Source organism: Mastigoproctus giganteus, chromosome 4, assembly GCF_048544385.1.
Source record: "Mastigoproctus giganteus isolate SK-2022 chromosome 4, ASM4854438v1, whole genome shotgun sequence".
In the NCBI taxonomy this organism is placed as follows: Eukaryota; Metazoa; Arthropoda; class Arachnida; order Uropygi; family Thelyphonidae; genus Mastigoproctus; species Mastigoproctus giganteus.
Genome location: NC_143578.1, coordinates 98,639,587 through 98,667,203, shown reverse-complemented (window position 1 = coordinate 98,667,203; position 27,617 = coordinate 98,639,587). Strand labels below are relative to the sequence as shown.

The 27,617-nt window shown below is 39.5% G+C and overlaps 1 protein-coding gene across 1 annotated transcript in view; it reads right to left on the bottom strand.

Moving 5' to 3' along the window:
• Positions 1-27,617, bottom strand: part of LOC150086944 (protection of telomeres protein 1-like) — a 186,486-nt gene that overhangs the window by 98,488 nt on the left and 60,381 nt on the right. The window contains exon 4 of the mRNA XM_090372328.1: positions 8,002-8,145. Within this exon, the coding sequence (XP_090228454.1) occupies positions 8,002-8,145 (144 nt within the window). The remainder of the gene's footprint in view (positions 1-8,001; positions 8,146-27,617) is intronic.

Genomic DNA, 27,617 nt, shown 5'->3' with positions numbered 1-27,617 from the left:
CAATACAACAAGAAATATATACTTTATTTTCATCACCGACATCTCATTGGGATCTACGAGCACCTCGCACAGAGCCCTGCAAAGTTTGCAGCCGGCTCTGCGCATGTATGTGCATACACTTATATATATATAATAGAATATAATGACATTACTGAACAACTAAGCAAGCAAGCAAGAAAAAGTATTAAATTATTAAACTGGGTTATGGATGTTGTGGTTATTGTAATCCTTGATATCTGATCTATGCAGGTTAAGCCTGAGGTGGAGTTGATTTCCAGTTTGTCCTATATATTTCATATTACAGGTTCAGCAGGTTAAAAGACAAACTATGTTGCTGCTTTTGCAGAATATTGCTTCTTCAGTATTGTTCGAAACATGTTGTGGATGCATGTATGGGCATGTAAGGCAGAGCTTGTTGGAGCATTTGTTATATTTTAGATAGGAGTGGGGATGATAGGAACTGGAGGTGGTGACCACAATACTGGGGACCTGGGGACTACGGTACAGATTTCATAACCCTGGACAGCCTGAGCACAACTATATTCCCCTTCTTCCAATTGCTTTCAACTGTCCTTAATAATTACAACTTATTTCTCATACACGATTAGGCTGGCCAAAAGCAATATTAAGATGCTATTCCTCTGCTATCACTCCTTTTTTCTTCTTAAACAAAGTTTAGTGTCTTTTCTACACTAAAAAATTGTCCTTGTTAGTCACTGATTCTCCCTTGCTGGCACTTTGCCTCATTTGTTTAATTGCTTACTTCCCCATCATACGGGTACAGCTCACTTTGACGATTTCGCACCTCCCACCCCCTCACTCAGGGTTATTTCAACTGATATAAATATACTGTACAGAAAACTATCGGCTTTCATCTTTGGTCTCCGATGTAGTTCTGTATTCACCACACTCAGCTAATTTCACTGATTCCAGTCTAAGCACACAGTAAGTTGTCATATACCTGACTTTATTCCTTTATCTTAAGTTACTTGGTTTAAATTTCATACTGAATTTTGCCTTCTTTTGGAATTCAAACTTCCATTCATTTTTCCTTTAACAAGAATTAAAGGGCATTATTTTAGCTTTTTAACTTATATTTACATATTTATTTATGTTTGAATTTTATTCACTCCTTTTGGTCTCTGTCAGGTTTCGTACATATACATCATAACAGAAACAGAGACCCTGCTTATTGCAGTGGCTCCTACGGTTTTGGGTGCCAACTCTATGATGAAGTAGTTAAAGTCCTAGGACCCACTGCTTTAGGTACCTCCATTGTTATCATCGTGTTCAACTGCCGTTTTCTGGAACAACCTTCCTTCATACGTATTTCCTGAAAATTGTCTACAGAAGTTCCAGTCTAATGTCGACAAATATCTTCTCGACCTCCAACCCAAGCATGGTACTAAGTACCATAGGTTCTAATACCTCTCTCGTGTTTGGGGTTTTTATAAAAAAAAAAAAAAAAAAACCCACTACTTCCCAGAAAATTTAGGTAGTTCATGTGAAGAGCAGGGGAAAGATCTCATAGGGATATAAAAAAGAAGGAAAAGGTACTAAGGAAATGTAATGTAAATATGATAGCCAACTACTGCTGGATAGTAAAAGGAGGGATAGCCACTGAAAACAGCCAAAATGAAAAAGTCAAAGTATAAATTTAACCTCACCTAGTGTATAAGAAACTCAGTTTTCAGTCATTTATGCTTGGTGGAAGGGGGTAGCCTTTGCTAATTCTGTTTTTTTTATATATAAATAAGCTATTTGTAAAATCTATAAAAAATTGTTCGGTTCGAGAGTAGCCTGTGCGGATGCAGCTATTGTGCAGCTCCTGGAGAAGAGAAGTTTTTTCTGATTTATTTTCTGTTTTATTAGCTTAAATTGGCATATTTACTTATTTTCTAGAGTAGTTTTATATTCATAGTTACAATACTTAGTTTAAAGTTTAACTTGATAGAGATTTTGTGGGTATTACTTAGTATCGGTAACAGTATCAAATCCACGTGTTACAAATTGCAGTTCCATTGAACGAGAGGTTTTTAACCGTATTTAGCTGATTTATTAACCAATTGTTATATCAGATTATTATCTATAAGTAGCTATAGATCTAGTCAGGATCCTTAGTTTATACTAAATTGAGACAGCGAGATTTGGAAGTTAATCAATACTTAAGAGTCCGTAGAAGTACAGTTCGTAATTACCACCATTGTAACACGATACAGCATATCCGGAATTCGATAGCATTAGCTTTGTATAGTATAGTACATAACATAATATTGTCAATTAATCAGTAAATCTATTAATCTTGTTAAACTTCATTGTCAATTAAATTGTACTTTTAACTATATATATATATATATAACGACTTAGAGTACAAATGTAACAAATAATTAATACATAACTTGATACGGAAGTTATATAAAGGGAACTCGTAGATAACACTCGATACTGAAAAATAAATATAGCGTTATAACTGTGTTAGGATACAAGTTTAAGGTTTTAATTTTGTTCTGAAATTGTAATTTTATTGACATTAAATCGAAATCATGACTCAAACCAGAGCAGCAAAGCAAAAGGCTCAAGCTAATGGGAGTGCTGTGGCTCAGGGGAGAACTGAGGGGGGGGGGCAGTTGCCCTCTGAATCACAGCCTTTTAAGATGCACTGTTTGCTTGATGTTTGCGGAGCAATCGGGTACGGGACATGATACTGCCATGGGGGATGTCTATTGTGTGTGCACGATGCAAGGAGTGCAAGGAAATTAGGCGACAACTCAGCGTTGTTATGGGCCTATATGAGACCTTGAAGGAAAGGGTGGATGCCCTCGAAGGAAATAAATTGAGGGGCCTATCAAGCTCTCAGCTGCCCACATCAACACCAGAGCTTGCACTTGGTCATCTTGCAACACAGAGGCAGCCCCCAAGGCAGAATGCGCTGGTCCCACAGGAACTAGTAGTTGTTGGTGACTCTACTGTCAGGGAAACGGGGAACATGCTTTGTAAAAAGGATAGGTGGAACAGGACCAGGGTATGTCTGCCAGGGGCAAAGGTTGATGACACGGTAGAGCGGATATCATCTTTTAAGGGCACAAAAGGTGATATAGTTGTACACGTTGGCACTAATGATATTAAGAGTAGGAGACCAGCGGAATTACTTAACAAGTACAGGTCACTGTTGAAAAAAAGCCGTGAAGTAGGGTTGAATTTGAAAGTGTCTGCAATTCTGCCCAGACACGATAGGAGGGAGTATATGATAAGAGCCTTGTCGATCAATTCGGCCCTGGAAAGATTTTGCAAGGCTCAAGGGGTAGAATTTTTTTTCAGCCTGGACTGTACTTGTTAACAGGAGAGATTGCTTCTACAGGGATGGGATACACTTAAATATAAAGGGTGCAAGAATATTTGCTGATGCTATCGAGGCAGTGTTAGGTGGGTCGGAAAACTGCTAGCTTGGGGGGGGAGACAAAGACAAATAGATTAACAGTAGCCACTGGCAGAGGTGAAAGAGATTCTTGCACTGCTTCTATTGCAATGAGCAGAAGCCTGAAAAACAATATGCAGGATATTTCAGAGACTGCTTGAAGTCATTGCGGTACAAGTAAACACATGGGTTGTGTTAGGGTAGCTAAGAATAGAAAGAGGTGCATGTATACTTGCATTTACACCAATGCTAGGAGTTTAGTAAATAAATTTGATGAATTTGAGGTTTTGCTCAAAACATCAACGGCAGATATTGTTGGGATATCAGAGACATGGTGTCACACATATATAAGAAATGCAGAACTGGAATTTGGGGAGTACAACGTTTACAGAAAGGATAGACAGGATAGGAAGGGAGGAGGGGTTATGCTATTAGTTAAGAAACACATAAAATCCAAGGAAGTGAAGCCAGTCGACATCGATGAACAGGGCAGTGTCGGGTAAGTTTGGTGTGACATAAGCATGAGTAAATCAAAATTGAATAGGAGTGTGCTATAGGCCTAATGACTCTGATGAGTATAATAAGATACTGTACAGGGAAAGAGAATGGGCCAGTAAATCAGAGAGTCTTATAATGGGGGATTTTAATTTCCTAGATATTGACTGGAATTTGTGGGTTGGTCACTCACACACTAGCAAGGCTTTTGTGGATTTATTGGATGATTGTCTTCTACACCAGCATATTCGGGAGGCAACTAGAGGGAGTAATATTCTTGATCTGATTATCAGTAGTGATTCTTCATGCATTAAGAATCTGCAGATAAAGGAACCACTAGGTGGCAATGATCACAGTGTGCTGAAGTGGGATTTACTCAAGGAGGTAACTACCATCAGAGGTAAAGGGAAGGGTTTTTGCTTTCGTAAAGGCAACTTTGATGGGCTGAGACAATATTTAAATTCTATACAGTGGGACCAACTGATGATGTTACCAACAGCAAATTCAAAATGGGAAGCATTCAAGGAACTAATCTTGGAAGCTACCAGGCTTTACATACAAACCAAGAAATACTGTTCAAGGTTCAGGTCTAAATGGTTGTCAGATGAACTAATGAGACATATGGCAGAGAAGAAAAATGCATGGAATACATACAAATTAATGGGTGACATGGAAGCCTATGATAGATATAAGTTGGTCTGTAACCAAGTCACAAAGGAGATTAGGCAGGCAAAGGCAGATTATGAGAAATCCTTGGCAAAGGATGCAAAGAAAAACAGAAAAGAGTTCTTTACCTATTTAAACTCAAGAAGGAAAGGGATGAATCAGATTGGTCCACTGGATGTTGAGGGTTCAACAGTTGAGGATCCTGCTCAGGTGGCTAGCAATCTAAACGAGTATTTTGCATCTACATTCACACATGAGGAGTTATTCAGGAAGGGGAATGTCGTAGGTTAAGTAAACATTGGCAGTGAGCTAGATGATTTTCTAATATCTGAGAGGAAAGTGGAGGAAAAATTGTTGAGGATAAACATAAAAAAGGCACCCGGGGTGGATGGGTTCTATCCAGTTATATTAAAGGAGGCAGCAAAGGAAGTAAGCAAACCCCTAGCCATAATTATGAGAGCTTCTTTGGACTCAGGGGAGGTACCCATAGACTGGAGATGTGCAAATGTAACCCCAATTCACAAAGGAGGATCAAAGGCTGACACAAGTAATTATAGACCTGTTAGTTTAACTTCGGTTCCAGGAAAATTAATGGAGGCACTGGTTAAAGAAGCACTGCAGGATCATCTGGACAAGAATTCAGTTATAGCTCAGACACAGCATGGTTTTGTTAAGGGCAGGTCTTGTCTGACCAATTTGATTGGATACTATGATGTAGTCACAAAAGAACTGGATGCAGGGAATAACTTTGATATTATATATTTGGATCTTAGAAAGGCTTTTGATGTTGTTGCACATGGAAGACTGCTGCACAAATTGGAGCAATGTGGCATTGGAGGAAAATTGCTACTATGGATAAAGGGATGGTTGAGTGGCAGAAGACAGAGAGTGGTAATCAATGGACACTGCTCATCGTGGACTAATGTTATTATGGAGTTCCTCAGGGTTCAGTGTTGGGTCCATTGTTGTTTTCTGTATTTATAAATGATAGAGATGATGGTATATCAAGCTTAATGTCCAAGTTTGCAGACGATACAAAGGTTGGCAGGGTTGTTAAGGACACTACTGATGCTATGCTGCTGCAACAGGATCTGGAAAGGTTGAGCAGATGGGCTGAGAGGTGGCAAATGAAGTTTAACATTGACAAATGTTAAGTACTACATATGGGAAACAGTAACCCCAGATCAATGTATCAACTCTGTGGTACTACGCTGACAGTGGTAGAGAATGAAAAGGACCTGGGGGTAATTGTGCAGGCAGATATGAAGTTCTCTGAGCAGTGCAGACAAGCTGCAAGAGTAGCTCATGGTGTCTTGTCAATGATATACAGGAATTTTTCTAGCAGGGATAGGGATGTGATTATTGCCTTGTATAAGGCATTGGTCAGGCCACACCTTCAGTACTGTATACAGGTCTGGAGGCCTCATTTCAAGAAGGATGTAGAGCTGCTGGAACGAGTACAGAGAAGGGTAACAAGATTAGTGAATGGAACAAACGGTTACTCTTACGAAGAAAGGCTTAAGTTTTGCAAATTACAGAGACTGGAGACTAGGCATCGGTGAGGTAATCTGATAGAGGTGTATAAGGCTTTGAATGGCTTGAGCATGCTCAATGCCGATGGGATTCTTCCTCTTGCTCAGAATAATCACCTGAGAGAGCATAAATTCAAATTGAGGAAGGACGGATGTCGGATAGATGTGCGGAAATTTGCCTTTAGCCAGCGGGCAGTTGGTTTGTGGAATAGACTTCCACCACTTGTTGTTGAAGTTGATAGCCTAAACAAATTTAAGGCTCAGCTGGTCAGGTATTTCGAATGAACGGAGGGGTGTAATGGGAGTAGTGGTTGTGCTTTTTTTTTTTTTTGGCTGATGCTGAATAAGCTCGCTTTCATTAGCATTACTAGAGGCATATGATGCAAGAAAGCAAGCTTATTCAGCATCAGCCAAAAAAAAAAAAAAAACAACCACTACTCCCATTTCACCCCTCCGTTCGTTCGAAATACCTGTCCAGCTGAGCCTTAAATTTGTTTAGGCTATCAACTTCAACAACAAGCGATGGGAGTCTATTCCACAAACCAACTGCCCGCTGGCTAAAGGCAAATTTCCGCACAGCTATCTGACATCCGTCCTTCCTCAATTTGAATTTATGCCCTCTCAGGTGATTATTCTGAGCAAGAGGAAGAATCCCATCGGCATTGAGCATGCTCAAGCCATTCAAAGCCTTATACACCTCTATCAGCTCATCTCGCCGATGCCTAGTCTCCAGGCTCTGTAATTTGCAAAACTTAAGCCTTTCTTCGTAAGAGCAACCCTTTGTTCCATTCACTAATCTTGTTGCCCTTCTCTGTACTCGTTCCAGCAGCTCTACATCCGTCTGAAATGAGGCCTCCAGACCTGTATACAGTACTCAAGGTGTGGCTTGACCAATGCCTTATACAAGGGAATAATCACATCCCTGTCCCTGCTAGAAAAATTCCTGTATATCATTGACAAGACACCATGAGCTACTCTTGCAGCTCGTCTGCACTGCTCAGAGAACTTCATATCTGCCTGCACAATTACCCCCAGGTCCTTTTCATTCTCTACCACTGTCAGCGTAGTACCACAGAGTTGATACGTTGATCTGGGGTTACTGTTTCCCATATGTAGTACTTTACATTTGTCAATGTTAAACTTCATTTGCCACCTCTCAGCCCATCTGCTCAACCTTTCCAGATCCTGTTGCAGCAGCATAGTATCAGTAGTGTCCTTAACAACCCTGCCAACCTTTGTATCGTCTGCAAACTTGGACATTAAGCCTGATACACCATCATCAATATCATTTATAAATACAGAAAACAACAATGGACCCAACACTGAACCCTGAGGAACTCCACTAATAACATTAGTCCACGTTGAGCAGTGTCCATTGATTACCACTCTCTGTCTTCTGCCACTCAACCATCCCTTTATCCATAGCAGCAATTTGCCTCCAATGTCAAACTTCTCCAATTTGTGCAGCAGTCTTCCATGCGCAACAGTATCAAAAGCCTTTCTAAGATCCAAATATATAATATCAAAGTTATTCCCTGCATCCAGTTCTTTTGTGACTACATCATAGCATCCAATCAAATTGGTCAGACAAGACCTGCCCTTAACAAAACCATGCTGTGTCTGACCTATAACTGAATTCTTGTCCAGATGATCCTGCAGTGCTTTCTTGCATCATATGCCTCTACTAATGCTAATGCTAAAATACAAAATAAATCAAAAGCACCTCCACCAATATTTTCATTTTTTTTTATTTATAAAAAAAATTGACATGACTGAACAAACTGAAACTACTGAAACTTCCATTAAAAGTGTAGCTCAAATTACTTAGCAGTAAAACATCAGAAAACTCTTCTTAAAATGTAGATCAATACTATTTGTAAAAAAATACATTACCCATATTTCAGGTTGTCTTGTAGGAGTTGATATTTCAGATGATGGCTGTATAAGTACTTGAACAGGAAACATTTTCCATGTTTCTAGCTCCTTAGTTGAACAAGCTAAAATCTCTACTGAAAAGCCTGTCAATGCAATATATCCCTATAAATATATAAATTTATCATAAAAACTTCTGTTGTATTTGAAGACAAAATTATGCATAAATATACTGCGCAAACATACTAAGATAGGTTTATACGGGGCATGAACCACGATTTTGACTCATAAGACCTTAACTCATTACCTATGAATATAGGAAATTTGTGGAATAAGGTTACGCAATTTCCCCTAAGAACTGGTTTCAGCTGCATCAAAACAATGTTCAACATTTTCAGTCATGAAATAATGAAATGCAATTGAGCAGCAGCCTGGAAAGCAAGGCAATGGAGATTTAAAGGACTGCTGGGAGTAGAAACAGGTGCATGTATACTTGCATATACACCAATGCTAGAAGTATAGTTAATAAATTTGATGAGCTTGAAGTGCTAGACAAGACATCAAAAGCAGATACTGCTGGGATATCAGAGACGTGGTGTCACACAGACATAAGCAGTGAAGAATTGGGATTTGGGGAGTACAATGTGTACAGAAAGGATAGACAGGACAGGATAGGAAGGGAGGAGGGGTTATGCTGTTAGTTAGGAAACAAAATCTAAGGAAGGGCATCCAATTGACATAGATGGACTGTGCAATGTTGAGTCTGTTTGGTGTGACATAAGCACTGGGAAAGTAAAAATGAGAGTAGGTGTGTGTTATAGGCATAATGAATCTGATGAGTATAATGACCAACTGTGCAGAGAAATAGAGTGGGCCAGTAAATCAAAGTGTCTTATAATGGGGGATTTTAATTTCCCAAAGATTGACTGGAATTTGTGGGTTGGTCACTCACACACACTAGCAAGACTTTTGTGGATTTATTGGATGATTGTTTTCTACATCAGCATGTTCAGGAGGCAACTAGAGGGAGTAATACTCTTGATCTGATTATCAGTAGTGATTCTTCATGCATTAAGAATCTGCAGATAAAGGAACCACTAGGTGGCAGTGATCACAGTGTGCTGAAGTGGGATTTACTCAAAGAAGTAACTGCCATCAAGAGTAAAGGGAAGGGTTTTTGCTTTTGTAAAATCAATTACAGTGGCCTCAGAGATTTTTTAGGTTCTGTACAGTGGGACCAACTGATGTTGCCAACAGCAAATTCAAAATGGGAAGCATTCAAAGAATTAATCTTGGAAGCAACTAGGCTTTTCATACCAACTAAGAAATATTAGCATTAGCATTAGCATAGGCATTTGATGCAAGAAAGCAAGCTTATGCAGCATCAGCCAAAAAAAAAAAAAAAAACCCCACTTCCACTTCACCCCTCTGTTCGTTCAAAATACCTGTCCAGCTGAGCCTTAAACTTATTTAGGCTATCAACCTCCACCACAAGGGATGGAAGTCTGTTCCACCAACCAACCACCCGCTGGCTAAAGGCAAATTTCCGCACGTCTATCCTACATCTGTCTTTCCTCAATTTGAATTTATGCCCTCTCAGGTGATTTTTCTGAGCTAGAGGAAGAATCCCATCAGCATTGAGCATGCTTAAACCATTCAAGGCTTTATACACCTCTATCAGATCACCTCGCTGGTGCCTAGTCTCCAGACACAGTAATTTGCAAAACTTAAGCCTTTCTTCGTAAGAGCACCCCTTTGTTCCATTCACTAATCTTGTTGCCCTTCTCTGTACTCGTTCCAGCAGCTCTACATCCTTCTTGAAATGAGGCCTCCAGACCTGTATACAATATTGTTCAAATATTGTTCAATATTGGCCTAAATGGATGTCAGAGGAACTAATTAGACATGTGACAGAGAAGAAAAATGCATGGGATACATATGAAATAACAGGTGACACAGTAGCCTATGATAGATATAAGCTAGTCTGTAACCAAGTCACAATGGAGGTTAGGCAGGCGAAGGCAGATTACGAGAAATCTTTGGCAAAGGATACAAACAAAAACAGCAAAGAGTTCTTTACTTATATAAACTATAGAAGGAAGGGAATGAATCATATTGGTACACTTGATATCGATGGTTCAACTGTTGATGATCCTGCTCAGATAGCTAACAAACTAAATGAATATTTTGCATCTACGTTCACACATGAGTTATTCAGGGAGGGAAATGCCAGAGGTTTATTCAACTCTGGCAATAAGCTAGATAATCTTGTAATAACTGAGAGTATAGTGGAGAAGAAATTGTTGAAGATAAACAAAAGAAAGGCACCTGGGGTGGATGGAATCTATCCAGTTATATTAAAGGAGGTGGCAAAGGAAGTAATTAAACCCTTATCCATAATTATAAGAGCTTCCCTGGACTTAAGGAAGGTACCCATGGACTGGAGATGGGCAAATGTGACCCCAATCCACAAAGGAGGATCAAAGGGAGACACAGGTAATTACAGACCTGTTAGTTTAACTTCTGTTCCAGGGAAATTAATGGAAGCACTGATTAAAGAAGCATTGCAGGATCATCTAAACAAGACTTCAGTTATAGCTCGGACACAGCATAGTTTCGTTAAGGGAAAGCCTTGCCTGACCAATTTGATTGTATATGATGTGGTCACAAAAGAACTGGATGCAAAGAATAACTTTGATATCATATATTTGGATCTTAGGAAGGTCTTTGATACTGTTGCACACAGGAAGGTTGCTGCACAAATTGGAGCAATGTGGCATTGGAGGCAAATTGCTGCTATGAATAAAGGGATGGTTGAGTGGGAGAAGAAAGAGTGGTAATCAATGGACACTGCTCTTTGTGGACTAATGTTATTAGTGGAGTCCCTCAGGGTTCAGTGTTGGGTGCATTGTTGTTTTCTGTATTTATAAATGATATTGATGATGGTACATCTAGCTTAATGTCCAAGTTTGCAGACAATACAAAGGTTGGTAGGGTTGTTAATGACACTAATCACAGTACACTGCTGCAACAGGATCTAGAAAAGTTGAGCAGATGGGCTGAGAGGTGGAAAATTATGTTTAACATTGACAAATGTAAAGTTCTACATATGGGAAGCAGTAACCCCAGAGTAACGTATCAACTCTGTGGTACTACACCGACAGTGGTAGAGAATGAAAAGGACCTATGGGAAATTGTGCAGGTAGATATGAAGTTTTCTGAGCAGTGCATAAAGTCTGCAAGAGTAGCTCATCGTGTCTTGTCAATGATATACAGGAATTTTTCTAGCAGGGATGAGGTGATTATCTCCTTAAATAAGGCAATGGTCAGGCCACACCTTGAGTACTGTATACAGGTCTGGAGGCCTCATTTTAAGAAGGATGTAGAGCTGCTGGAACGAGTACAGAGAAGGGCAACAAGATTAGTGAATGGAACAAAGGGGTGCTCTTACGAAGAAAAGCTTAAGTTTTGCAAGACTAGGCACCTGGGAGGTGATCTGATTGAGGTGTATAAAGTCTTGAATGATTTGAGCATGCTCAATGCTGATGGGATTCTTCCTCTTGCTCAGAATAATCACCTGAGAGGTCATAAATTGGGTTAACGGGTGGTTTTAGGGAAGAAGAACAGAAGTGGGGTAAGTCTGCAAGATGGGAAAGATCAATCCCAAGTAGTTGTTCTTGAGGATGAATAATTAAAAAGGTGCAGAAAGGGTTAGAGAATTACAGGTGGATAAAAGTAGCAAAGAGGAATGGGAGGTAAATTGTGGAAAGTATTGGTAAAGGATTAGTGGGGGAAACATTCTTTGTTGGCTTTTTTGTTAATAAGGCCAACAAAGAATGGGGAGGGATGAATGTTTTGGTGTGGGGGTATTGTGGGGAGTTATGTTGGGTGGAATAGCAAATGCTGGAGAGTAGCGGATACCAAGCAGTGAGTGGCCCATCCCACAAGGTAAACAGATGCTATGGAAGGGATCCCTACTGGGATTTTTTTTTCTCCTATTTTTCCTCTTTTCTTGATATTTTAAATTTAGTAAATTAAAAAGTTAGTATGATTAAGATTAAAATCATGATGAAATTTTAGTAGGATACAAGAAATGATCCAAATAGGCTGCACCTAAGCAGTAATTTTTTAAGTCTGCTTAACTCTGAGAAAACTAAAGAACTAAAATGGTCTTGGGCAGGACACATAGCTCGAAGACATGATGACAGATGGACTAAGAAAATAACAGAATGGTACCCAAGAGGAGCTAGAAGAAAACCTGGAAGACAAAGGCGGAGATGGATAGATGAAATTCATGAGTTTGTGGGTAGTAAATGGATGTCCAGTGCTCAAAACAGAAGGAACTGGAAAGTTGCTGGAGAGGCCTTCATCCTGCAGTGGATTGAAAATGGCTGATGATGATGATGATGATGAACTCTGAGAAATTTTTTGATAATGTAACAGAGGAGACAGATTTTACTGTATACTGGTTTGTTTTTTAAATTTTCCATTTATTTATTTTTCATTACCTAATGTAACAAACAATTCTTGTCCAAATATTTAAGTAAACTGTAATATAAGAAAACTTTGGAGTCCTGACTGCAGCTCCCTAGCCCCCTACTCCCCATCCCAACAAATAATCCTGAAATTTAGAAAGATGAAAAATTCCTAAACTGTATGGGCATAATATCCAAACACATCTGACAATTTCATTTGCAGTGAATGCAAAACTTTTAATATTCTTTTATGCATATAAATTATAATTTCATCAAAATGTTGGTCAAACTACTTTTGTTCCTAATTTGCCTCAGTGGATATAGAATTAATACAAACTATTAATACAAACCCTTAGCCATAATTATGAGAGCGTCCTTGGACTCAGGGGAGGTACTCGCAGACTGGAGATGTGCAAATGTGACCCCAATTCACAAAGGAGGATCAAAGGCTGACACAAGCAATTATAGACCTGTGAGTTTAACTTCTGTTGCAGGAAAATTAATGGAGGCACTAGTTAAAGAAGCACTGCAGGATCATTTAGACAAGACTTCAGTTCTAGCTCGGACACAGCATGGTTTTGTTAAGGGGAAGTCTTGCCTGACCAATTTGATTGGATACTATGATGCAGTCACAAAGGAACTGGATGCAGGGAATAACTTTGATATTATATACTTGGATCTTAGAAAGGCTTTTGATACTGTTGCACATGGAAGACTGCTACACAAATTGGAGCAGTGTGACATTGGAGGCAAATTGCTGCTGTGGATAAAGGGGTGGCTGAGTGGGAGAAGACAGTGAGTGGTAATCAATGGACACTGCTCATTGTGGACTAATGTTATTAGTGGAGTCCCTCAGGGCTCAGTGTTGGGTCCATTATTGTTTTCTGTATTCATAAATGATATTGATGATGGTATATCAAGTTTAATGTCGAAGTTTGCAGACGATACAAAGGTAGGCAGGGTTGTCAAGGATACTACTGACACTATGCTGCTGCAACAGGATCTGGAAAGGTTGAGCAGATGGGCTGAGAGGTGGCAAACGAAGTTTAACATTGACAAATGTAAAGTACTACACATGGGAAACAGCAACCCCAGAGCAACGTATCAACTCTGTGGTACTACTCTGACAGTGGTAGAGAATGAAAGGGACCTGGGGGTGGTTGTGCAGGCAGATATGAAGTTCTCTGAGCAGTGCAGACGGGCTGCAAGAGTAGCTCATGGTGTATTGTCAATGATATATAGGAATTTTTCTAGCAGGGATAAGGAGGTGATTATTCCCTTGTATAAGGCAATGGTCAGGCCACACCTAGAGTACTGTATACAGGTATGGAGGCCTCATTTCAAGAAGGATGTAGAGCTGCTGGAACGAGTACAGAGAAGGGCAACAAGATTAGTGAATGGAACAAAGGGGTGCTCTTACGAAGAAAGGCTTAAGTTTTGCAAGTTACAGTGTCTGGAGACTAGGCACCAGCGAGGTGATCTGATAGAGGTGTATAAAGCATTGAATGGTTTGAGCATGCTCAATGCTGATGGGATTCTTCCTCTCGCTCAGAATAATCACCTGAGAGGGCATAAATTCAAATTGAGGAAAGACAGATGTGGGATAGACGTGCAGAAATTTGCCTTTAGCCAGCGAGTGGTTGGTTGGTGGAACAGACTTTCATCCCTTGTCGTGGAAGTTGATAGCCTAAATAAGTTTAAGGCTCAGCTGGACAGGTATTTTGAACGAACAGAGGGGTGAAGTGGAAGTGGTTTTTTTTTTTTTTTTTGGCTGATGCTGCATAAGCTTGCTTTCTTGCATCAAATGCCTCTACTAATGCTAATATCTAGCATAGTGACTTGCCATTTTACCTCTCCGATACTGTAATTCCTTTTGATGCTGCATGAAATACAGAGATCCACTGTTTTTGTATAAATACTTTCACAATACATTCTAGGCCAACTATTTTACTTATTCATGCTTGAATAAGTAAAATAGTTGGCCTAGAATGTAAATGTGCAAGTACACATTTACTTGCTTATATACTAATGCTAGGAGTATAGTAAAAAATTTGATAAATCAAAATACTGGTTGAGTAAGTGGTAAGTGGTTGAGTAAGTACTGCCTGTGTCTGGCTTGAGAAGGTTTTATGCAATCTTCAAAAGGATTTTTAAATTACTGCTATCAAATTAGACATACTAAAGGCAAACATTTTGATATAAATATGTAACAAGATCATAACTAAAAGTTATAAATAGTAAAAGTTTTTTCTTTTATTGATATTCATAATTAAATATAAATTTAAAGAGTAATAAGAGAGAGCACACACATCACTGAATAGAGTAACATTATTACCGTGAAGCTAATGAAGTTTAAGCTTCAGGGCCCTCTCTCTTTCACGGGAGGGGGGTCCTAGCAATGTGCTCACATGGTCATGTTTTTGCAAAATTTGCAAAAGTAAGATATTTTAACCACAATCGATTAAGACCACTGTCTCTTTCCACTCTGACTTCCCCTCGTGTCAAGTGCCGTTGGAGTGTATAGTTAAGTTACTGCTAGCCGTCCCGATGTAGGAATGGCTTACAGAAATACTTCTTCCGCCCACTGTGCCAACTCACCCAGCATGGTGACATGAAGGTGCAGGGTAAGAGGTATCACAATATGAACATGTCCTATGGCACTCGGCACCGGAAGTAAGTGGGTAGTGGAGGAGAAACAAGTTTTGAAATGTACGGAGCCAGAAGCTAGTCTGTGGAATGGCTTACAGGAATACTCCTGCCACCCATTGTGCCAACTCACTCAGCATCGTGACACGAAGGTGCAGGGCAAGAGGTTGTATCGGAATACGAACACGTGGGTAGTGGAGGAGAAAGAAGGTTTGAAATGTACAGAGCTAGTCTGTGGAAAATTCTTCCAATAATCACAAGTGTAAAATTGTAAGTGGAGGATTCAGTTCTCTCCTATCAGGAATATAGTTTATAATGTAGCACAGGGCCACATTAATGCTACGGCCAAAACGGCCTCATCCGAAGAGGGGCCTCATTTTCAGCATAAATATTTTCTAAAGTAGTGATAAAAATTTCTAATAATAATAATAAATCAAGAAAACATGTAATATAAAAGCATTCTTAAACTTAACTTGTAAAATGTTTAAATTTTATTCTTATATATATATATATATATATATATATATATATATATATATACTCACACACACAGCAGACTCTCAATTAACTGGGATCGGTTTAACCAGGAAGCAAATTAACTGGGGCAGTTCAAGACTTCAAATTAAAAAAAAATAAATAAAATAAAAATCAACCAGAAATCATAAAATTCAAATAATGACTAGAATAGGCACAAACAGATGTTTTGGAAGTCATAAATAAACAACAAGAAGCGGTGTTATAAGTCGTCATTGGGAGATTAGTGTGCCTATTATCTTGCAACTCCCACTGTCTTCACATCTGCTGCCCAAAAAAAAAAAATTGTTGTGTTCAGTTGCACCGCAAAAAGACAAATTTTGTTTCGTTATTTGTCAGGGATGTCAAATTTTTTTTTTTTTTTTTATAGTAAATATTTTTTTTGTTTAGAAATTGCGAAAATGATGGGTAAACGGAAAAGAGTTGCATTTTTGGTTAAACCAAAACTTGAAATTATTAAAAATTTTGAAAAATGAAAACAGTGCATCTGTTAAATCTCTAAAGAACCATTATAATGTTGGTGACCAAACCATACGCAACATTGTAAAAAATGAAGAGCAGCATCGTATTGGACACACGAGTAGTGTGTGGTTTAGTTTTTTCATTTTTTATCTATTGCCATATTTTTTTACATAGGTTGCCGAACATTTTGAAGTTCAGCAACTTACGGACTTATGTAAATGTGTTTTCACTCTTTTTTTTTTAGGATTTTTAAATTTAAAACAAACAAAAATAATAAAAATAACAATACGCAATCAATAACAAAGATCACGGCACGCACAAATTGCACAACTGAGATACAGAGTAACAAGACAAAAAATAGGAAAGAAGAGAAGATTCTTAATTTATTTGTTTTTTTTTGAAGATTTCAGTGAAGGGGAATACATTTCACCATAATAACATAAAAACCCACAGAATTCCAGTTATCAGTATTATCGCAAATGCAATAAGATCAAGTTTACTACCCATTTATAATGAATTGCACCAACAGAAAAGCCCAATAAACTGGAAAGTGCAAATTGTTTTTATTGTTTTATGGCAGTGACCTCCATAAATGTGCTTTAGTAAAATGTGAGCTTGCATGGGGTGATAATAGTAGGCTTTAACCCTGTGAAGTTTTTACAGAAAATTTCATTTTGACCGTTATCATCAGTGGCACATTATTTTATAGGCAAAAAAGACATTTGCCTAGGGCCCCGAACAGAGGGAGCCTCAAAATCACTGTTTCAAAAACTCATTGCTGTTTTTTACTAATATTTTAAGTGATTTTTATCCAAAACTGAACTTTCTACCTAGCAAGGTCAATGAACTTTACTTGAAGATTAAATTTGACAATTATGTTTTTCCAAAAATGGTTTTACTGATTTTGAAATTTTATATTTAGTTCTTATGTCATATAATTTATTTGTTTGGTTGTCACAATATAATGAAACTGAAAATGTTCTTTGTTAGTTTTTAATTTAGATGAGGCCCCCAAATTTCATTTCGATTTGGATCCTATGAAGGTATAGATTGTGCCCCATGAAGGTATGATGCGTAACTGGTTATCATGGTTCCCAGTAATAGAATAAGTGACAGCAGTATTAGTAAATCTACCAAGAAAAGGAAAGCGATCGATTTGGATCAGAAAATTAAAATAATAAGGATGTATGAAAATGGTCAAACTAACAAATATCGTGCTGAATTCAGATTTGTCAATAATAATAATAGTCACCCTTGAATATGTTATTAGCAATATGTTATTAGTCATTGCCGAGTTACATAAAACTCGACTTATGTAAGAAGTCCTGTAAAATATCTCTTATGTATGTCGGGGACTTCTGTAATTTTGGATTAACTGGGAAATCAATTATCCGGAATTTTTTTTTTTTACCATCTATCCTGGAAAATCGAGAGTCTAGTGTGTGTGTGTGTGTGTGTGTGTGTGTGTGTGTGTGTGTGTGTGTGTGTATATTAGAGGGGCCTCAAATTTAAATATGGTCAGGGGGCCTATTTCATCCTTAATCCGGCCCTGACGTAGCATATACAGGGTGATTCACTACCAGTGCGACAAACTTGCAGGAGGTGTAGGGGGCACAAAGACGAATCGAAATAACATAGCATTGCAGGGTCCGAAATGCCTTCGTCATGCGGTAGAGGACGTTGAATGGGAGGTCGCGTGAACAGCGATCAAGCTGAAAGTCAGCATTTGCGAACCGTTTCTGTTGAAGAAACCAAGTAGCAAAAGTCCTCCGGAGTGGATAATCCGCAGGCTCCAATGATTGGACGCGTTGCAGATGGTATGAACTCATTTGGTTTGTTGACAGTATCCTCCATACAGTGGATTGGGAAAAACCCAATCGTTGGCTTATCGCTCGAGTAATCGTACTCTGATTGCCTTCTGCAAGACGTAGGACATTCTCCTCATTATCTGGCATCCTCGTTGTTCGCTCTCGATTCATGGTACTCTCGTGAAACAACCAGTCTCACGTAACCTTCTGTGCACATGTGCGAAAATTGTATGATGAGGAGCACGCCTATGCGGGAAACATTCCTGGTACAAGCACAGAGCGGCGCGACCATTACAGTCCGCAGCTCCATACGCAAGGTGCATGTCGGCCAGTTCAACGTTTGAATACTCATCCATCCTACTGTCTCGGGAACCAGTTCGCAAATGCTGACTTCCAGCGGGATCGCTGTTCACGCGACCTCCCATACAACGTCCTCTACCGCATGAAGAAGGCATTTTGGACCCTGCAATGCTATGTGATTCCTATTCGTCTTTGTGCCCCCTACACCTCCTGCAAGTTTGTCGCACTGGTAGTGAATCACCCTGTATGTTATAGAGTATGATATGGTGTAAGAATTATAAAGTGCCATATGTATATATATATTTTTTTTTTATGGGAATCATGCAAAATAGAATTTATCAGAATTCCCGTGTTTGTAGGGCACAGTAAGATATAACCTGTGGCAGTACTACAAGCCACAAGTGCATCTGTGCGTGAAGTTGCATGTTTTATGCATCCCAACATATTGGATCACGTTTTAGTGTAACTGAAGCATCTTGTTCTGACGAAATCTGGTGGATCCAGATGAAACGGTATGCAAAACTGCCACCGACTCAGCAAAATGGCCTGAAGAAACAGGTGTTCCAGTGACAAAACATCTACACAACCATATAGCTCAATACAACAAAGCGGCAATTTTAAAATGCATTTGAATTGCTCTTGTGTGTGCCTTAATTTCAGATTAATTTTTTTAATATTTTTTCAGAATTATTGATCACACCAAAATTCAAGCTCATCAGCCAAAAAAAAAAAAAAAAACCAGTTCACCCATCCGTATCCTCCAAGAATTTGTCTAGTTCTCCCTTGAATTTATTCAACCCAATTACTTACACAACAGATGGAAGCCTGTTCCAACAATCAACCACCTGCTGGCTGAGCTGAAGGCAAACTTCCACACAGCTATTCTGCAACCATCCTTTCTAAAACTTTTGCAAGAATATTTGCCAATGCTATTGAAGTAGTGTTAGGTGGGTCAGAAAACTGTTAGCTTTGGGAATTCACAGACTAAAAGATTAACAGTGGCTGCAGACAGAGGCAAAAGTGATTCTTGCACTGCTTCTATTAGAATGAGCAGCAGCATGAAAAGCAAGGCAATGGAGATTTCCAGGACTGTTGGAAGTCATAGCGGAGCAAATAAATACATCGGCTGTGTTAGGGTAACTAAGAGTAGAAACAAGTGCATGTATACTTGCATGTACACCAATGCTAGAAGTATAGTTAATAAATTTGATGAATTTGAAGTGCTGATCAAGACAAAGGCAGATATTGTTGGGATATCAGAGACATGGTGTCATACAGATATAAGCAGTGCAGAATTGGAATTTGGGGAGTACAATGCGTACAGAAAGGATAGACAGGGAGGAGGGGTTATGCTATTAGTTAAGAAACACATAAATCTAAGGAAGTGCATCCAGTTGATATGTGTGGACAGTGCAATGATAGTAGGAGTGTGTTATAGGCCTAATGACTATAATGAGCATCATGAACAACTGTACAGATAAAGAGAGTAGGCCAGTAAATCAATTGTCTTATAATGGAAGATTTTAACTTTCCAAATATTGAATGGAACTTGGATGTTCACTCACCATATCAGAAATTTTATGGATTTATTGGATGAGTGTTTTCTATAATAGCATGTAAGGGAGGCAAAGAGAGAAAGCAATACTCTTGATCTGATTCATCAAGCATTAGATATATCCAGATAAAGAAACCACTAAGTGGCACTGATCATAATATACTGATGTGGAATTATAATATACTTAAAGATACAATTGCTCTCAACAGTAAGGGGAAGGAGTTTTGCTTCCATAAAAGTAACTGCAGTGGTCTTAGACAGTTTTTAAATACCTTTCAGTGGGACCAACTGTAAATTGTAAATGGGAGGCATTCAGGGAGGTAATCACAGAAGCTACTACACTAAGAGATATAGTTCAAGGTTTAGACCTAAATGGATGTCAGAAAAACTGATGAGACTAATGGCAGAGAAGAAAATTGCATGGGATGATCCTAGAATCACACAGAAAGTATAAGCTATTTTGCAATTGGGTTACTGCATCAGCTTCTCATAATCCGCCTTATCTTGCATAAGGCGGATTATGAAAAGAATGTAAAGAAAATCAGTAAAGAATTCTTCATTTATATTAACACCAGAAGTCAATGAACAACACTGGACCACTCAACATGAATGGCATAACTGTTCGTGATCCTGTTCAGATTATAGACAAACTAAATAAGTACTCTGCATCTATATTCATTCGTGAAGATGTTTTTAGGATGGGTACACCAAAAAAATACCAAGTTATAATTAGAAACTAATTGATTTTGTTATAAATGAGAAGACAATGAAAGAGAAACTACCAAAACTAAAAGTAAGGCACCTGTGGCTGATAGTATCTATTTGCTTATGTTAAAAGAAGCAACAAAATAGGTAAGCAAACTGATGGCCATAACTATGAGAGAATCCTTGGATTCAGGGGAGGTTTCTCTAGATGGAGGTGTGCAAATGCATCTCTTATTGACAAAAGGAGATCAAAGAGCAACATGTGCAATTAGCATTAGCAGAGGCATTTGATGCAAGAAAGAAAGCTTACGCAGCATCAGCAAAAAAAAAAAAAAAAAAACAACTTCCACTTCACTCCTCTGTAATTTCGAAATACCTGCCCAGCTGAGCCTTAAATTTATTTAGGCTATCAACTTCCACGACAAGGGATGGAAGTCTGTTCCACCAACCAACTACCCGCTGGCTAAAGGCAAATTTCTGCACATCTATCCTACATCTGTCTTTCCTCAATTTGAATTCATGCCCTCTCAGGTGATTATTCTGAGCAAGAGGAAGAATCCCATCAGCACTGAGCATGCTCAAACCATTCAAGGCTTTATACACCTCTATCAGATCACCTCGCTGGTGCCTAGTCTCCAGACTATGTAATTTGCAAAACTTAAGCCTTTCTTCGTAAGAGCACCCCTCTGTTCCATTCACTAATCTTGTTGCCCTTCTCTGTACTCATTCCAGCAGCTCTACATCCTTCTTGAAATGAGGCCTCCAAACCTGTATACAGTACTCTAGGTGTGGTCTGACCACTGCCTTATACAAGGGAATAATCACCTCCTTATCCCTGCTAGAAAAATTCCTGTATATCATTGACAATACACCATGAGCTACTCTTGTAGCCCGTCTGCACTGCTCAGAGAACTTCATATCTGCCTGCACAATTACCCCCAGGTCCTTTTCATTCTCTACCACTGTCAGAGTAGTAGCACAGAGTTGATACGTTACTCTGGGGTTGCTGTTTCCCATATGTAGTACTTTACATTTGTCAATGTTAAACTTCATTTGCCACCTCTCAGCCCATCTGCTCAACCTTTCCAGATCCTGTTGCAGCAGCATAGTGTCAGTAGTGTCCTTGACAACAGTGCCAACCTTCGTATCGTCTGCAAACTGGACATTAAGCTTGATATACCATTATCAATATCATTTATAAATACAGAAAACAATAATGGACCCAACACTGAACCCTGAGGAACTCCACTAATAACATTAGCATTAGCATTAGTAGAGGCATATGATGCAAGAAAGCAAGCTTATTCAGCATCAGCCAAAAATAAAAAAAAAACACACCACTCCCATTTCACCCCTCCGTTCGTTCGAAATACCTGTCCAGTTGAGCCTTAAATTTGTTTAGGCTATCAACTTCAACAACAAATGATGGAAGTCGGTTCCACCAAACAACCACCCGCTGGCCAAAGGCAAATTTCCGCACACCTATCTGACATCCATCCTTCCTCAATTTGAATTTATGCCCTCTGAGGTGATTATTCTGAGCAAGAGGAAGAATCCCATTTGCATTGAGCATGCTCAAACCATTCAAAGGGGAAGAATCCCATTTGCATTGAGCATGCTCAAACCATTCAAAGGCTTATACACCTCTATCAGATCACCTCGCCGGTGCCTAGTCTCCAGACTCTGTAATTTGCAAAACTTAAGCCTTTCTTCATAAGAGCAACCCTTTGTTCCATTCACTAATCTTGTTGCCCTTCTCTGTACCCGTTCCAGCAGCTCTACATCCTTCTTGAAATGAGGCTTCCAGACCTGTATACAGTACTCAAGATGTGGCCTAACAATTGCCTTATACAAGGGAATAATCACCTCCTTATCCCTGCTAGAAAAATTCCTGTATATCATTGACAAGACACCATGAGCTACTCTTGCAGCTCGTCTGCACTGCTCAGAGAACTTCATATCTGCCTGCACAACCACCCCCAAGTCCCTTTCATTCTCTACCACTGTCAGTGGAGTACCACACAGTTGATACGTTGCTCTGGGGTTGCTGTTTTCCCATGTGTAGTACTTTACATTTGTCAATGTTAAACTTCATTTGCCACCTCTCAGCCCATCTGTTCAACCTTTCCAGATCCTGTTTCAGCAGCATAGCGTCAGCAGTGTCCTTAACAACCCTGCCAACCTTTGTATCATCTGCAAACTTGGACATTAAACTTGATATACCATCATCAATATCATTCATAAACACCGAAAACAACAACGGACCCAACACTGAACCCTGAAGAACTCCACTAATAACATTAGTTCACGTTGAGCAGTGTCCATTGATTACCACTCTCTGTCTTCTGCCACTCAACCATCCCCTTATCCATAGCAGCAATTTGCCTCCAATGCCACACTGCTCCAATTTGTGCAGCAGTCTTCCATGTGCAACAGTATCAAAAGCCTTTCTAAGATCCAAATATATAATATCAAAGTTATTCCCTACATCCAGTTCTTTTGTGACTACATCATAGTATCCAATCAAATTGGTCAGGCAAGACCTGCCCTTAACAAAACCATGCTGCGTCTGAGCTATAACTGAATTCTTGTCTAGATGATCCTGCAGTGCTTCTTTAACCAGTGCCTCCATTAATTTTCCTGGAACAGAAGTTAAACTAACAGGTCTATAATTACTTGTGTCAGCCTTTGATCCTCCTTTGTGAATTGGGGTTACATTTGCACATCTCCAGTCTATGGGTACCTCCCCTGAGTCCAAAGAAGCTCTCATAATTATGGCTAGGGGTTTGCTTACTTCCTTTGCTGCCTCCTTTAATATAACTGGATAGATCCCATCCACCCCAGGTGCCTTTTTTATGTTTATCCTCAACAATCTCTCCTCCACTTTCCTCTCAGTTATTACAAAATCATCTAGCTCACTGCCAATGTCTACTTTACCTACGTCATTCTCCTTCCTGAATAACTCCTCATGCGTGAATGTAGATGCAAAATACTCGTTTAGATTGTTAGCCACCTGAGCAGGATCCTCAACTGTTAAACCATCAATATCCAGTGGACCAATCTGATTCATCCCTTTCCTTCTTGAGTTTAAATAGGTAAAGAACTCTTTTCTCTTTTTCTTTGCATCCTTTGCCAAAGATTTTTCGTAGTCTGCCTTTGCCTGCCTAATCTCCTTTGTGACTTGGTTACAGACCAACTTATATCTATCATAGGCTTCCATGTCGCCAATTAATTTGTATGTATTCCATGCATTTTTCTTCTCTGCCACATGCCTCATTAGTTCATCTGACAACCGTTTGGCCTAAACCTTGAACAATATTTCTTAGTTGGTATGTAAAGCCTGGTAGCTTCCAAGATTAGTTCCTTGAATGCTTCCCATTTTGAGTTTGCTGTTGGTAACATCATCAGTTGGTCCCACTGTATAGAATTTAAATACTGTCTCAGACCATCATAGTCGCCTTTACGAAAACAAGAACCCTTCCCTTTACCTCCGATGGTAGTTACCTCCTTGAGTAAATTACCTCCTTGGAACAGGACCACGGTATGTCTGCCAGGGGCAAAGGTTGATGACGTTGTAGAGCGAATATCATCTTTTAAGGGCACACAAAAGGTGATATAGTTGTTCACATTGGCACTAATAATATTAAGAGTAGGAGACCGACAGAATTACTTAACAAGTACAGGTCACTGTTGAACAAAAGCCGAGAATTAGGGTTGAATTTGAAAGTGTCTGCAATTCTGCCCAGACACGATAGGAGGGAATATATGATGAGAGCCTTGTCGATCAATTCGGCCCTGGAAAGATTGTGCAAGGCTCAAGAGGTAGACTTGTTTTCAGCCTGGACTGTACTTGTTAACAGGAGAGATTGCATCTACAGGGATGGAATACACTTAAATAGAAAGGGTGCAAGAATATTTGCTGATGCTATCGAGGCAGTGTTAGGTGGGTCGGAAAACTGCTAGCTTGGGGGGAGACAAAGACCAATAGATTGACAGTAGCCACTGGCAGAGGTGAAAGAGATTCTTGCACTGCTTCTATTAGAATGAGCAGAAGCCTGAAAAACAAGATGCAATGTATTTCAGAGACTGCTGGGAGCCATTGCGGTACAAGTAAACACATGGGTTGTGTTAGGGTAGCTAAGAATAGAAACAGGTGCAGGTATACTTGCGTGTACACCAATGCTAGGAGTTTAGTAAATAAATTTGATGAATTTGAGGTATTGCTCAAAACATCAAAGGCAGATATTGTTGGGATATCAGAGACGTGGTGTCACACAGATATAAGGGATGCAGAACTGCAATTTGGGGAGTACAACGTCTACTGAAAAGATAGACAGGATTGGAAGGGGGGAGGTGTTATGCTATTAGTTAAGAAACACATAAAAACCAAGGAAGTGAAGCCAGTCGACATCGCTGGACAGTGCAGTGTTCAGTCAGTTTGGTGTGACATAAGCATTGGAAGATCAAAATTGAGAGTAGGAGTGTGCTATAGGCCTAATGACTCTGATGAGTATAATAAGGAACTGTACAGGGAAATAGAGTGGGCCAGTAAATCAGAGAGTCTTATAATGGGAGATTTTAATTTCCCAGATATTGACTGGAATTTGGGGGCTGGGTACTCACACACTAGCAGGGCTTTTGTGGATTTATTGGATGATTGTTTTCTACATCAGCATGTTCGGGAGGCAACTAGAGGGAGTAATACTCTCGATTTGATTATCAGCAGTGATTCTTCATTATTAAGAATCTGCAGATAAATGAACCACTAGGTGGCAGTGATCACAGTGTGCTGAAGTGGGATTTACTCAAAGAGGTAACTACCATTAGGGGTAAAGGGAAGGGTTATTGCTTCCGTAAAGGCGACTACGATGGACTGAGACAGTATTTAAATTCTATACAGTGGGACCAACTGATGATGTTACCAACAGCAAATTCAAAATGGGAAGCATTGAAAGAACTTATCTTGGAAGCTACTAGGCTTTACATACCAACTAAGAAATATTGTTCAAGGTTTAGGCCAAAATGGATGTCAGATGAACTAATGAGGCATATGGCAGAGAAGAAAAATGCATGGGATACTTACAAATTAACACATGACACAGAAGCCTATGATAGATACAAGTTGATATGCAACCAAGTTACAAAGGAGGTTAGGCAGGCGAAGGCAGATTACGAGAAATCCTTGGCAAGGGATGCAAAGAAAAACAGCAAAGAGTTCTTTACTTATGTAAACTCTAGAAGGAAGGGGATGAATCAGATTGGTCCACTTGATATTGATGGGTCAACTGTTGATGATCCTGCTCAGGTAGCTAACAAACTAAATGAATATTTTGCATCGTCATTCACACATGAGGAGTTATTCAGCAAGGGAATGCCAGAGGTGTATTCAACTCTAGCAGTAAGCTACAGAATCCTGAAATAACTGAGAGTAAAGTGGAAGAGAAACTGTTGAAGATAAACACAACTGGGGTGGATGGGATCTATCCAGTTATATTAAAGGAGTCAGCAAAGGAAGTTAGCAAACCCTTAGCCATAATTATGAGAGCTTCCTTGGACTCAGGGGAGGTACCCATAGACTGGAAATGTGCAAATGTGACCCCAATTCACAAACGAGGATCAAAGGCTGACACAAGTAATTATAGACCTGTGAGCTTAACTTCTGTTCCAGGAAAATTAATGGAGGCACTGGTTAAAGAAGCACAGCAAGATCATTTAGACAAGACTTCAGTTATAGCTCAGGCACAGCATGGTTTTGTTAAGGGGAAGTCTTGCCTGACCAACTTGATTGGATACTATGATGCAGTCACAAAAGAACTGGATGCAGGGAATAACTTTGATATTATATACTTGGATCTTAGAAAGGCTTTTGATACTGTTGCACATGGAAGACTGCTACACAAATTGGAGCAGTGTGACATTGGAGGCAAATTGCTGCTATGGATAAAGGGGTGGTTGAGGGGGAGAAGACAGAGAGTGGTAATCAATGGACACTGCTCATCGTGGACTAATGTTATTAGTGGAGTCCCTCGGGGCTCAGTGTTGGGTCCATTATTGTTTTCTGTATTTATAAATGATATTGATGATGGTATATCAAGCTTAATGTCCAAGTTTGCAGATGATACAAAGGTTGGCAGGGTTGTCAAGGACACTACTGACACTATGCTGCTGCATGAAAAGGACCTGGGGGTAATTGTGCAGGCAGATATGAAGTTCTCTGAGCAGTGCAGACGGGCTACAAGAGTAGCTCATGGTGTATTGTCAATGATATACAGGAATTTTTCTAGCAGGGATAAGGAGGTGATTATTCCCTTGTATAAGGCAGTGGTCAGACCACACCTAGCTTCACTTCCTTGGATTTTATGTGTTTCTTAACTAATAGCATAAACCCTCCTCCCCTCCTGTCCTGTCTATCCTTTCTATACACATTGTATTCCCCAAAATTTAGTTCATTAGTCCACAAGTCAAAGCTCATTAGTCCACAATGAGCAGTGTCCATTAATTACCACTCACTGTCTTCTCCCCCTCAACCACCCCTTTATCCATAGCAGCAATTTGCCTCCAATGCCACACTGTTCCAATTTGTACAGCAGTCTTCCATGTGCAACAGTATCAAAAGCTTTTCTAAGATCCAAGTATATAATATCAAAGTTATTCCCTGCATCCAGTTCTCTTGTGACTGCATCATAGTATCCAATCAAGTTGGTCAGGCAAGACTTCCCCTTAACAAAACCATGCTGTGTCCGAGTTATAACTGAAGTCTTGTCTAGATGATGCTGCAGTGCTTCTTTAACCAGTGCCTCCATTAATTTTCCTGGAACAGAAGTTAAACTCACAGGTCTATAATTACTTGTGTCGCCCTTTGATCCTCCTTTGTGAATTGGGGTCACATTTGCACATCTCCAGTCTGTGGATACCTCCCCTGAGTCCAAGGAAGCTCTCATAATTATGGCTATGGGTTTGCTTAGTTGCTTTGCTGCCTCCTTTAATATAACTGGATAGATCCCATCCACCCCAGGTGCCTTTCTTGTGTTTATCTTCAACAATTTCTCCTCCACTTTACTCTCAGTTATTACAAGATTCTCTAGCTCACTGCCAGAGTTGAATACACCTCTGGCATTCCCCTTGCTGAATAACTCCTCATGTGTGAATGTC